Source organism: Barbatula barbatula, assembly GCF_947034865.1.
Source record: "Barbatula barbatula genome assembly, chromosome: 18".
Taxonomy (NCBI): Eukaryota; Metazoa; Chordata; class Actinopteri; order Cypriniformes; family Nemacheilidae; genus Barbatula; species Barbatula barbatula.
The window spans coordinates 11,598,876-11,613,009 of NC_136781.1; the positions used below are offsets into that span (position 1 = coordinate 11,598,876).

The 14,134-nt window shown below is 39.3% G+C and overlaps 1 protein-coding gene across 3 annotated transcripts in view; it reads right to left on the minus strand.

Moving 5' to 3' along the window:
• Positions 1-14,134, minus strand: part of mtus1a (microtubule associated tumor suppressor 1a) — a gene marked incomplete at its 5' end in the record, with an annotated part of 29,547 nt that overhangs the window by 12,204 nt on the left and 3,209 nt on the right. Inside the window, 6 exons of one of the 3 annotated variants that reach the window (XM_079479604.1) lie at positions 5,098-5,205; positions 6,270-6,374; positions 7,649-7,777; positions 8,518-8,752; positions 9,179-10,911; positions 13,070-13,202. In XM_079479604.1, the coding sequence (XP_079335730.1) occupies positions 5,098-5,205; positions 6,270-6,374; positions 7,649-7,777; positions 8,518-8,752; positions 9,179-10,807 (2,206 nt within the window). Of the gene's footprint in view, positions 1-3,769; positions 3,888-5,097; positions 5,206-6,269; positions 6,375-7,648; positions 7,778-8,517; positions 8,753-9,178; positions 10,912-13,069; positions 13,203-14,134 lie in introns of those variants that run through there. The other 2 variants (XM_079479603.1, XM_079479605.1) reach the window with 2 other exon arrangements.

Sequence of the window (14,134 nt, forward strand, 5' to 3'; positions counted from 1 at the left end):
ACGTTCAGCATAATTTTCCTAAAAGTTGTATTCAAGGTGATTTCAGAAGAATGAGAAGAGACATCGAGCTTCGACCCGACAGAGTTTGCATAATGTGACAAATTGATGATGCCTTTAGACCAAGATCGTAGAAATGATCTACAAAGCAGACACGACTCCAACATTAGCAATCTAACACTGAACGATAAAGCGCTCACCCATCAGAGGATAATACCTTCCCCTTCACAGATCCGGCCATCAGAGGCATCTTATTTTAGCAGGGCTATGCCACTGCGGTTTTCATTTACATCATCTTATAAATATAACAGCAGGGCACAATCATGGCACGAATCCCTCGAACAAAGGTTCTGTTACGAGTAGCGGATAGGTACCTGAAGTTAACAGTCTAAATAAGTTTACTTCTAAAACACTTCTAAAGGTTGTATTGATACATTTTGCATCATACATTACTGGGTAATATGACCATTTTCCCAATGGCAATACCTTAAGTCTCAATGTTGTTAATCCAGCATGTACTACATGAGTCATTACATAACAGCTCTATGCAAGTAGCCTTGGACATTTCTGAAATACCAGCTTTAATAGAGTGGGACAACAACCCCATGAGGACTTTCTCCTCTAAGGTCGCTTCAACATCAACAGGTTTAAAGCTTAAAGGGATAGTTCACCCAAAAAGAAAAAATTGTGTCATTATTTACCCTCTTCATTTCACACCTGAATGTCGTACTTCTGCAGAGCACAAAAGAAGATATTGAGGAATAATGGTGGCACCCATTCATATCTATTGGAAGAAAACAAATGTCAATGGGTATCGCCATTATTCGGTCACCAACATTATTCAAAATATCTCCTTTTGAATTCTGCAGAAGAAAGTCATACATGTTTGAAATGACAAGAGGGTGAGTAAATAATGACAGAATTCCCATTTTTGGGTGAACTATTCCTTTAAGTTTACATTACCAAAGTCATTCAGGAGAAACAATGCAGTAAACAAACAGTTTTTATCAAGAGACAAACATTCAGATGTGTTTTAATAATGTATTATGAAGTATATATTTGCATGCATTTCTTACCAGGTTCAAGTGAACAGTTTTAAGCATGCAGCCTGAACTGTTGCTAAAGAACTTTGTAAGACTCCCTTTGAAAAAAAAGGAGTAGCCCGATTCATGATTTGAACTTAGATCATGCATTAAGAATGCAAAAAAAGCTTGAAGCTTAAAATGCACTTGGTAATAAAAGACAGACATGCTGCTAGAACATATTTTACATCCTACAAACCCTTTTGTGGAGAAAGGGTCATTCCAATATCACAGTATGTGCATTGTTTAACAATATTAGGCACCACGTGGGTCTTTCTGAGGATCAACTGAGCAACAAAAGTGGAAACACTGAACAGCGTTTTGGATGCCAACCATATTGGGAAACTCGATCCAAATGTCAATATTTCCAACAGATATTGTCTGGAATTTGCCTGTAAATTTACAGGGCTTGATAACACTGAAAAAACAGACCTTTGCCTACAGATGCATTGCGCTTATACACTGGACGTCCCAAAAAAAGTCACCACCTGGATTTAACCAAGCAAATAGGTAAGAGGCTCCCATTGGATTGGAGGTCTAGGTTCTGCAACGTTATGTGCCCAAAGAATGAGGTCAGCTGACTACCTGGAAATATTGAATGATCAGGTTATTCCATCAATGGGTTTTTTTCTGCACGAGACATCATTGTCACACATGGATTGGCCACCAAAGAGTCCAGATCTTAACCCCATTAAGAATCTTTAGGATGTGCTGGAGACTTTGCGCAGCCGTCAGACTTTCCCATTATCAATACAAAGATCTTGGCGAAAAATGTATGTAACTCTGGACTGGAATAAATGTTGTGACATTGCAGAAGCTTATCGAAACGATGCCACAGCGAACGCGTGCTGCCATCAAAGCTAAAGGCGGTCCAACTATACGAGTTGGTGAGTTTTTTTTAGGTATGGCAGTCTAAATTAATGTTCCTCCTATCCAACATCCTGCTACGCCTTTTCAAGACAAATAACAACCACTCCAAGTCTGTTAGCTCAATGTAACCACCCTTAAAACAAACAACTATTTAGCTTTGCACATGGAATGAAGGACTTGAACTATTCACAAATAGACTTCCAAATATCCTTTACAGCCTTATGTAGGAGGTTGATATACAATACAATGATTTGATTGTCCTTGACCTCTGTGAGCTCATGCCATGTAATCCAGATTGGCTTTTTGAATAATCAAGTGTCATGTTGCATACATTATATACCAAGACACTAAACTGACGTATACAGAGCAAAACAAGTGCCATGTATAAAGATATATTGCAGCGGTGTCCTTTAATTTCAATATAATTCCCTTCAGAATTAGCAGTGTATTTCTGAGAAGCACAGATTGAGGTCATTGGCTTGGTGTGGCTTATTATAAAAGCAGAGATTCAGTGTAATTCAAACCATAAGGTGCCATTAGGTAAACATCTGTGTGCTTCCCTCTGCTGGCCATCTTGGGTAAGAATATTCTTCAACATGGAACGGCAAACTTGAACTAACTTGTCAGTTATGTTCAATTAAGCTCTTGACAAACCAAATCAAATAGATCAAATAAACCACAAATATAACCAGCTCATATTAAAAAAAACAAGTGTTGTTGTAATTCCACCAGTAACCCCCAGAGGTCTCTGTGGATAACATACACTTAAAGGCCTCTTTAACATTTTTTCCTAATTCACACTTCAATATGCAGATACAACTACGAGACACCTCTCAGATTTCTAAAAGATCACGTGTCTCATTCTACCATGCTTTCATAGAGATGCATTAGATGCTTTTGAGAAGCTGATATGTGTAGTTTGTAAGCCAAGACTTATTCAGGTGGACTTCCGCAATTTCTGCCCAAATTCCGATTGGTAAATAAACGAGTAAACAGCTGGCATATATATATTGATAGTAAAAATGATTCGATTCCCTTTGGGTTCTGATCACACTGTTCTGTCGATAACAACCGGCGGCCTGCACATTGTTCCTGATGATTTTAACTGAATTACATATTTGGATCAAATCTGTGCACTACAACAACAACATGCATCAGACACAGTATAAATAATCTTTAAAAGCATCTCCCAAGATGTCAATAAAGCTATAATTGTCACTGATATGCCTTTATATTTAGAGGGATATTTTAACAGGCGAAACCTTACCCCAGGACTTTTCATAAATCACAGTATAAATATGGAGCACATTTGATATATGGTTACAGATTAAATATGATCTCCTCCCTACCTGTCCATATTAGGTCACAAGAAAAAGAAGAGTTTCCTGAATAAATATCCATACTGTGATTTTCACATGGGACTTCATCTTGACAAAATGTTTACAAGATATTATTAACCCCACAGACAGCGTAAACAGCCCAAAATAACCTGTAGGGGGTTGAAACAGGAGAATTAGGTTTCTAGACCAGTGTACAAACACACTCAAAATAAATTAAGTATGAATTTAGTACATCCTCGAAGTGATCATCTTAACATGTCGTGCACAAACTAAGATTTTATTCTTTAATAATTCTTAAAAATGTATTTTGGTGGAGTGAAAGTAGAAATCTACGGGGCATATGCAAATATCAAACACTCTCTGGCACAGAGAGAAGCACACAATCTAAAGATAGAACTGACGGCACCCGAGAGCCACACAGACCATCTGTGCAGAATAAAGAAAAGGCAACAACACAATATTAAAACCGGAGAAACACACCTGCCTGAAACACCAGAGTGCTCCTGCATCCCGACAGCCGCTGGAGATTTCTGAGTAAGCCTTTAGCTGTCAGCCTCACATGGATTATGGACGGAGATAATTTACGAGAGAAGAACATCTTGCTAAAGAAAAGAAGCAACTCTTCACAGGAAAAACAAACAGCAGCCTCAGTGTGCACACAGGCTGAGAGTCAACGCAAAAAACATCTGCCAAACAAACAGCAAAGACTGTGATGAAGGAAAGAAAAAAATCCCCTGTGTCTTCCAGTCACGCTTTAGTAAAAACGAATCGACTGAACCTGCTTGGACTGAAACGGGGCAGGGGCTTTTGACAACACGGCCCCAGAGACAAATGAGGCAGAGCAGAAAGCATGAATCCATCAATCTGAGCTTTCAGCATCTCCTGCTCTCGGTTTGCTGCTGAGGAGGTGCAGGATGCTGGGAGGGGAGTAAACAGCAGAACAGAAGTGGGTGGGCTATAACGAGGGCTCTCTCTCAGCCTTTTCTATTCCTCACACTTGGGGGAGGGTTAAAAATGGCAGTAGCAAACGCAACAGATCACAGCATGATGAGGTCACGCTTGATGAAGAGTATAATGGAGCTCGAGCACATCACCAAATTAATGTGATAATATAATCAGTCAATGAGTTAAAGAACTCATTTTTGACTCACTTTGACTTGAAGCATGAAAAGGTGATTTGTTCCAAAGTGTTACAATCACTATAAACAAGTCATAACTGGGCAGGGAACAGTTTTCTTTGAGGACACAAACAGAGCAGTGCCAATCTTCCACAGAAACAGCGAGAAAACATGCTTCCCACTTAAGACATAAAATATGTCTGAAATGCAATTATGTTTAAGAAATGATGCTGACGGCAGCAAACAACACATTCCTACATATCTCAGGCTGTGGCCCAAATACTAAAAAAAAAAAAAAACAAAGCAAGCAAATGTTGAATGCTGAATTGAAATGTCTGGTTTATCATTTTAGAATGCAGAATCAAAGTTTATTGTATATGTTTATATTACAAGGTTTAAAAATAATAACAAAATATATATATATATAGACACATGATGGGTTAGTTTGCAATAAATATCAAACCTTTACCTTATCCAATTAATCCAACTGAGGTGACACTATATGAACTCTTTGATTCTGTTTGAAGGTATAGGCTAGCACAGACTTTAATTTATAGATAAGTGCAAATGATTGCCAAACAGACACACGATACCTGAACCAGTTTAGATTTACATACGCTGAGACTTTAATCTTTCACTGAATCTCAGATTTTTTCTATTCTGTAACTGTTCAGTGTGTTGAGGTCTTACCTGTTGGAGTGGAAGGGGGTCTCATGGGCCAAGCTTTGGTTGGGGTTTTCAGAGGACTGCTTGAAGACCTCGCTGAAGTTTGACCTGTTAAAGATGTGTTCTTGCATCCTGCACAAGTAAACCAAATGTCAATTTAAATTCTTGGTGAAAACTAAACTTACCATATATAATTTACTGTGCATTTTGACAATACAGACTTGTTTACGGTATGAAATTTGTTATATTAAGTCAACATAACACCTCTTCTACAGCACTAATACCTACTAGGACTTTTACTCGTTTTAGAGATGAAATATGCTACAGATATGCAGGATTTGTAAGACTTATGTTATTAAAAAGTCTAGTGTTTAGCGACATCTAGTGGTGAGGTTGTGAATTGCAACCAATGGCCTCCCTCCACCCAGGGCTTGATTTTGATCCGGCACCTCCGAAATCCGGCATTTCATTTGGCACATCCCGCTCCACAAGCGCTAATGGAAAACGTTCGTGCTGACCTGTTGCTTGCATATATTTAATTAAAAACCACGTATAATAATTATAATGGCAATAACAGTTTTATTTTTATAATAAACAGGTCAAGTTTGAGATACTGTGACAACAAGAAGACTCGCATCATCCCTGTCACCTGCAGCTGGCAGTGCGGAACGACGAGGAGCTGAACAAGCTTCTGGGAAAAGTGACCATCGCTCAGGGCGGCGTGCTGCCCAACATCCAGGCCGTGCTGCTGGCCAAGAAGACGGAGAAGCCCGCCAATACCAAGTAAATGGGCTGGAGTTCGTCCAAATATTCACAACATCATCATTATGACAATAAACTGTTTCCATCACCTTAACGAGCATTTGAACTAAGGCAAACTCAAGATAAAACCTTTGATAATTCTGAGATTATCTTTGCGTGTCCGTTTCCATTAAGGCTTTTTTATGTGCATTTTTCAAAACATCTAAATAGTTGGATAGAAAACCCCCAAGAGAAACACATTCTGTTACTCCTCACCTCCCCACTAACTTGCCGGATCTGCCACGCCCCCTTATTCCGGCAACTCGGAATTAATAAATTGAGCACTACCTCCACCATCCCTTTCGAAGCACTATGGTGTGTAACACACGACTGAGATGTCACGTTTTTGCTTCTTTGCCGAAGGAGATAACGTATTAACGAAACGCGACTCATACCTGATGGTACACTTCTAGTAGATGGACATTGCAGTTTGGTTCTTAACAGTATGGTCCTGTTAGATGGAGGTTTACTCAAGGCTCCCGAAGAGGGCTCGGCCTGGTCTGAAAAAAAACCCACACAAATCGATTATTTTCTACAGTGTTCTAGAGTACACAAAGTCCTCCGTGGTTTGATATAAGAGTGATGCAATTTACCATAGCAGCATCATCTATAATACTGAAAAAATGTTCCAACTGTTACCACAAACAGCAATACAACAACTTTAGAATCTGATAAAATTGTTTTGGAGGAACATAAATATAAATCACATGAAGACATGTTGAAATCCACATTTGAGCATGAAGTATCTGTACTTACTTCTCCATAAGCGTGGCTTAGGTTTTTTGTAAAAAGCAGCCAACAAAGGAACAATACAAAAGCTATATGATCCAATAAGGAGGGATGTCAAAAGACTTAGATCACACTGAGAGCAAGAACTTGGCTGGTTGTTCAGAGAGAAATTGGAAAAAAAAACCTGCTCTGAGAAATCTGTCAACGTCCCTCTATGGGCAGACATGACCATCCCCACCAAGTTAAACATAATGAAGCAAAACACCTTACATAGTGTGCACTGATAGATCCTCATCATTTCACGTGCACTGCTTTCCCATTATTCCTCCATGTGAACTGAGGTGGAACAAACCCTGCCTCGCAGACATCTTTGACCGAGCAACCCCATCCATGTAACAACAACAAACCCATCCTCCAATGAGATCAGCAGACTATTGAATAGGTAAAGGAGAATAACTGTCTAGACTGACAAAACTGTCCTATATTTTCATGAATCAACTGTTCCCATTAAACCGATTATTCAATCTACTTGAAACTTCAGAGAACAGGCTTTAAGCAGCACTGATTTTTTAAATCTACTTGTCAAAACTAGACTGAACGCTTTAGAAAGGATTTCATATTGGGCGTTGGATTTAATGCAACACTGACCTAGTAGGGAATGTGGGTCAAGATGTATAAGGGTTGATCCTGTCTAAAGTAACGAATGTCTATATTCAAAAATTCTACACAGACAGAGCTGGCAAAGCTTAAACGGTGTAACATGTCCTATAGGACATAATGTGACCCTTGGACAAAAGCTATATACATACCAATGACATTTATAAAGGTATGGTCGATTTTGACAGCATTAAACCAGATCCTGCACATTTGTTTTTACCCAATGTCCTTAAGAACCTTAAACATCTATATTTCAGACACTTTAGACTTTGTATTTAACATATATATGTCAATGCAGTGGACAAACAAATCTGTAAGCATTAGAACTCAAAATCTCAAGTATGATTTGAGTATACAAATTTCAATCATCTTTTAGGAAGAATCTTACCCTGCTTTGGGTGTCCATTTGTGTGGGAAATGCTGGAGGTTTTAGCCTGCGTTTTAGGTTTGACGGGCAGTTTGGAGGCAGATGTAGTTGATGGTGCTGTAAACTGGGCAGTTCTCGACTGGACTCCTCCTGAAAATGAATTTTTGCTTAACTTTAGTGAACAACTGACAAATTAGTTTGTGCAGCGATATGTTAAGAGCAAAGCAATTTATACAGTGAAAACATTACATGTACATGCTCGGTTTCATTGTTACTGGAATTGTCTTTTTCCACAGGGGACTCTAGTCATTCACTTGATGGCAGCAATATGATGAATACAACAATTGTACTTTAGAAAAGTTTGTAAACATGCCTTTGTATAAGCCCTGTAGTGGAACAGGAAACAGGCATTAAGAAAAAACTACATAAAAATCATAAAGAAAGTGTATATTTTGACAATTTGACTTTCTGTAAGTGACAACAGGGAGCATTTGATAGATGGAACTCTTCATTAAGCATTTACAATAATAAACCCTTACAGCACTTCTTTATTGCCCACCAGGTGTGAGTACATTTAAAGTAACCTGACAGATCAGACATCCACCATGTACTGCCATAGTAGGGAAAATAAACACTATGGGTCAGGATTTATGGGTGAACTGTCCCTTTAACCATTAGCTATGAACTCCCAGAATCTATTTGACAAAACAATTAGCATAAGAAGGTAAAACTAGCAAGCCCCCTTCAGGCTTTTTATTTTTTCATATGTTGTCTAATTGCATGTATCTTTTGTGTTATTTTATTAAAATACAATGCAATACACACTACGTAACTCATACATTTCAAAGCATGGCTGAAAGACAACCTTCTGCTGTTAGAAATGCACTTACTCTCTGTTGCGCAGAGCTGGACTCTAGGTGAAGGCATGTCAGAGGTATTGCTGTCATCTTTTCCTGCTGTCCCAAGTTTGATCTTAGACGAAGACGAGAGAGAGGGTCGAAGGTTTAGAGCTGGAATGCGATCTGCGGAGGCCCCTCCCGTCCTGGCTGGGGATGGCTGAGGGCCAAGCCTGCCTCTACTCCACTGGCATGCTGCCGCTCCTGTCGCCAGCTTGGCAGACACCGCCTGCAAGAGAGGTTGTCTTTCAGCGACTTACTCCCATGCATGCTGTACACTTACTGCAGTGTTAGACATGACAAAGCTAAAGCGTGGGATCAACGCTTAAACTCGCGCAGGCTCAAGATGAAAACAGCTATTGTAATACAGTCGCCATGAGAATTCTTAAGTAACTGCAAAGTTTTTTTCATTACCTGCTGCAGCTCGGTAAACATGATGTGATTTGGAACACATTTTCCAAAGAATCAGCTTGCTGCCCTCTCGCAGCAGCAATTAAAACAGCAATTACATCATAACAATATGTTTCCTTTATTCCATTTTTTGAATTGTACTTTTAATTTGGCACAACATATGCAAATTTCTATAAAAATACAGTATATGGAAAAATATCTATAAAATTTAAGAAATTAAAGTTGCTGAAATACACATGCTCACCATCAAACTGGTTTTCAGGTTCTTCCCACGAACCTTCAGTGACTCCTTCTCTTGAGAATCTTCTTTAGACGACTCCGATCTATCTGGTTTGTTCTTTCCATCCTTATTCTGAGAACTTCCTTTAGATAAAGTCTTTGGTGTGGCCGAGATGCTCAAGGCCCCCTTGACCCTCTGAATTTTTTCTTGTGAGACATCTGTAGCAGTTTTGAAAGAGGTAGCACTTTCAGACCACCGGCGAGGACGGGATTTCGAGGCCAGACCACTTTCTTGGCAAGTGGATGAGCGAGTCCTTTTAGCCGCGACGGAACTCTTTACATGTCGAGCTGGTGTAGCATAGCTGTTGGTAACTGCCAGAGAGGTGGACTTATTAGGTGATGAATTGCGTTGAGCAGAAAGATCCAAATTCTCACTATCACTAACTTGAAGGACGTTGCTTGATGAGGTCTTTTGTGCACTTGACGTCTTGAAAGGGTTGGTGGCACGAGATTTAATTTTAGACTTTATATTACTGAAGTTAGGCTTGGGAAACCTTTTGATTTCAACCTTTTTGCTTCTGTTAACTATCAATGACTTGGGCTTTTGAGAGGCATCACCTTCCTGCCTATTAATGATCTGAGCCATCGGGCTCACTGAATCACCTTCATCTTTTTGAAGAGGTGACTCTGAAAGAGGTGGAAGGCAAAATGTCTTATTACCTACAGACTGAACCGGAGTCGAGGTTTGAACGTTTCCGCTGATGTCTAAATCCTCCAAAGCCGCGTGGAGCACAGTTTTCCCCTCCACTGAAGTAGTGTGACTAGATCCACCTGAGTTGCACTGCAACTTTTGTACGTCTTTACTTGATTTCTGATGAACAGGGGTTCCACAATCATGATTCTTGATGTCCGGCAATCGAATCATATCTCCCTCTATGAGAAAGGTCTGATCACCTGGTTCAATGTACGTAACCTCTAAGCCCCTATTCTTGGATTCTCCTGTTGACAGCTTGGCTCGATGTTCCTCTCGGAGGCCCTCACAGACATCAGGTAACACGCCTGATACCACACCGATGTCAGAGGATATTTCCAAGGATGTCCTGGACTTCCCAAGCACTGACATGCTAAGAGGTTGATCCGTCTCATGCAAGATGAAGCTGCTGCTCCTCATCACCATCTCACTGGAACTGACAGAACAGCAGTTCTCACTGGAACCACGTCGCAATGGCTTGTAGGAGTCCAATATAGGCAACTCTCGCGGCCCACAGGCTGGAACAGCACTGCCATTTCCATCACATTCAGAGAACGTTTTTGGGTCCTCTATCAAGAGTGTCATATTCTCATTCCATTTGTGAATCTTTGACTTTATAAGGTCCACAACAGCTGCGTCATCGGATTTTACAACCTTTGTGGTCCCTTTATCAGTGCATGTAAAGGTGCCAGAAGTGGTTGGGTATTTAATTTTTAAGGTTTCTTTAGCGTTACTGATACAATCCTCCATTTCTACATCCAGAGGACTGTCTGAACTTCCACAACTCCAACTGCTCGAGCTCCTTACTGAATCAGGAGAGTGCTCATTGGGGCAAGTAATGTTATTGCCATTTTTGTCCTCAATCGAAAAAGTAAGATTCATGGATTTATGCGTGATCTCCATGCCCTTGTTGCTGTCGAGAATGTTTACATCAGAAGTGTCTGAAGTGGCTTTTGTTTTGAGAACTGTAGTTTTTGGACTTTTTGAAGGTCTTTCAGTAAATGTTCCTGAAAGGAGAATAAACATTTTAAACATACATATGCCAGAATTATAAAAAAACCTCCACCATCTAGTTTACATTGATATACCCATCACAAAAATACAGTAGGACATGGCAGTGATATTTGACTACAATTCATTAGAGCTAAAAGGGTACTTGTTGGAAAAAACAGACATCAGAATCACTAAATATTAGCAATACCTGGTATTGTTACGTAACCCATTGACCAATAACTTTTAGTGTCATGAGAAACTAATCCCCTGATAAATTCTTTATGTGTTTGCTAGAAAAACACATTAAAATTTAAAGAGCCTCATCAATTCCGTTCCTTCTCAAGATAGGACGAAAACATGTTTTAAATGATACAGCATAGGATAAATGTTGGCAATGTTTTCTTATTTTTGATTTAGCACAAAAATGTACCTAGATTAATTAAAAAGACCCCTTGGTGCATAGTGTTCTAACAAAAAGTATAACATATAAGAAGTATAAAATATTATACAACCGAATGGGAGGGCCAACCATAATGAAATAAATATTTGATATCACATCTAAACAATGCTCATTAAAACACACATTCTTCTTTATTCCAATAGTAACAGAACCAATTACTTCAAAGAGCAGGATTTACATTTGGCCAAAAACACTGGCAGACAAACTACATGTCAAATACAGGCCCATTAATAAAAGGAACTGCAGTAGTGCAGTCAAGTGGCTTGGATGCAACATGCTGTGAGTTTAAGACAAATGACAGGTCAACCGGAGAGCATGTATTTAGATAAGCAATCCCAAGTGCTAGAAAAAACCCTCACTGTGTTCAGCAGGAACAGATCTAACTCTGTAATTGGAAGGTTACACCTCAGCAGACAAGCCCCTTTTTTAAACACAAAGGATTTGCTGGGGATTATCACGCATGCCATTACTTGCCAAATGCACCACCCAGATTTATATAATGACCATTACAGTTTCTCCAACATGCCTTATTTAAAAAAAGGACAACTTGTTAAATAAATATGAATATAATTAGTTATCGTATTTGGTTCGGTCTCTCCGTGTTAACGTCATCATTGCACTACTCGACGGTAGTGGAAGAGACATGGCATACTTTATCTCTGCTGAGTGAGGGGACATGCACGCTCTAATGCACTTCTGTCAAGTATTATGAGAGGCCAGTTAATGCATATGCAGAGATGAGCTTTCTGTCGTCCGGCTTATTTTTAAACGCCAACAAAACCCAAAATAAGGAGAACCATAATCTGCATGCAAGAACCATTATATGCTTTCAAGGTTAACGTGTCAAAGCCCTGATTGACTTTACTGTGCAATAAACTACAGACTGGAATAAGACATAAGAATAAGATATATTTTGTAACTTAAATAAGTTTGCCGTTTAAACATCCATAGCACATGGCAGCTCCCTCACAAAGTACACTAAATCCAATGATCAAATTCCATTTCAGACACTTTTTCCAACATGTGATGTTTTGTTAAAATGAATGAACTCTACAGTGTATTTCTTACTAAGATAGGCCAATATGTTAAGAGTTTACCGAGGCAGATCAAGAAATCTTTACTCTGCTCACTGACTATGTGAAAGGTTACCTTAGGAACCAACAGTGTGCTTAGTCATCTACAGTCTGACTGGTCATGCAAAGGCTGGGCATTAAAGAAACAAGAGCCCCTCAGTTAATACCTTACTAGTGGCTGGAAAATAATTTATGAATGTGTCTTAGTTCATCTTAAAAGGAACATAAAAATGATACGTTGCACTCTCATAAAAGGCAACATGTAATACGACGGACGGCGAATTATTCATTGTTGACGGTTAAAGTTACCTAGCCTGGTAAAAACGTTTAAATGTCATACTTTCATGGCTGGGTATCTAATGGTTTATCCGTTTATATCATAACAAGCAAGCAGAACTACATTTTGAATATCACAGGCATTAATGTAAAATAAAACATGGAAAACAAATACATGCAAGTTTATTGCACAAATCAATGAACAATATTGAAATAAAAAAAATCTAGTATAAACATTCTCAGAATGAAATAAATAATTAAGAGCATATGTTTTAGCCCACACTTTTGAAGCACATTATATTAATTAATATACACTCGTCATGTCATGTAACTAATAAAAAATACATAAAAAGAATGTCCTACCATGCAGAACATTATGTCAGTTCAGAGAATCCCATTCAGACTCCTGCGGCACTCACAGCTCCACGTCTCTGTATCAATCCTATTAGTGCTGTGGTAAACATTACACCAGACTAAACGCACCACTCTGCTTGTGGGCGTATCTGAAGACTGCCAAGACTAACCCCTCTGCTCTTCAATACCCATCAACCCCAGCAATGCTTTCTTCAGTTCAGCTCCTGGCTTGCAGCAATGGTCTCTCTCATAGGAATGTGGCACAGTCTGGGTCGCAGTCAGCACGCTTTTGGGCTATCCCAGCATACTAAAACACGCCTCTACTCGTACAGCTCTGTTCAAGTACCAGCCTAGGCCTTGACTGAATGCACTATAATGCCTCAAGGCTAACTTTACACGGGACGGCAACTGGTTGCCCTATCCCCGACAAGCCCTACTGCATGAGGGGAGTGGCCAGGGCATGTTACAATAACTAAGCAGCTAGAGGCTTATTTAAAAGGAATTAGGCCACAAGAAATATATGGTACAAAAAACACCGCAATGCTGGATAAGTGTTGACCTGGGAAAAAATACACATAGGCCACTGATACATTCACATGCACACATTTGAGTCTAAAGTAAAATAAACATAATAATAGAAACAAAAACTGATTAATGAGACAAACAATACATTTTCTAAATACAGGAAATGTACACAGCTTTTAAATTTCCAGCCAACTGCTGACATCACAAAATTACTTTGTGATAGTTCACCCAAAAATAAAAATGGCTGCAGCTATTTGCGATAGATAATTTACACAAAGTTTAAATAGCAGTAGGTTATTTTCACCAAGTGAAAATAGCAGCATTTCTTAGCGATATGTTATTTACACTAACCAAAAATGGTAGTTCTGTGATGAAAACTCTCGGAGGGTTTAGCGTGGTAGTGTACATGACATATAAATGTATTTGGTCCTGGCGGAATAGATCTGCTACGCTGCTGCTGCTACTACTACTGATGCTGCGTTGGAGCAAGTACAGAGACTTGCTACTGCCAATACATCCACAAAATGCTGCTGTGTGCATGTAAGGAAT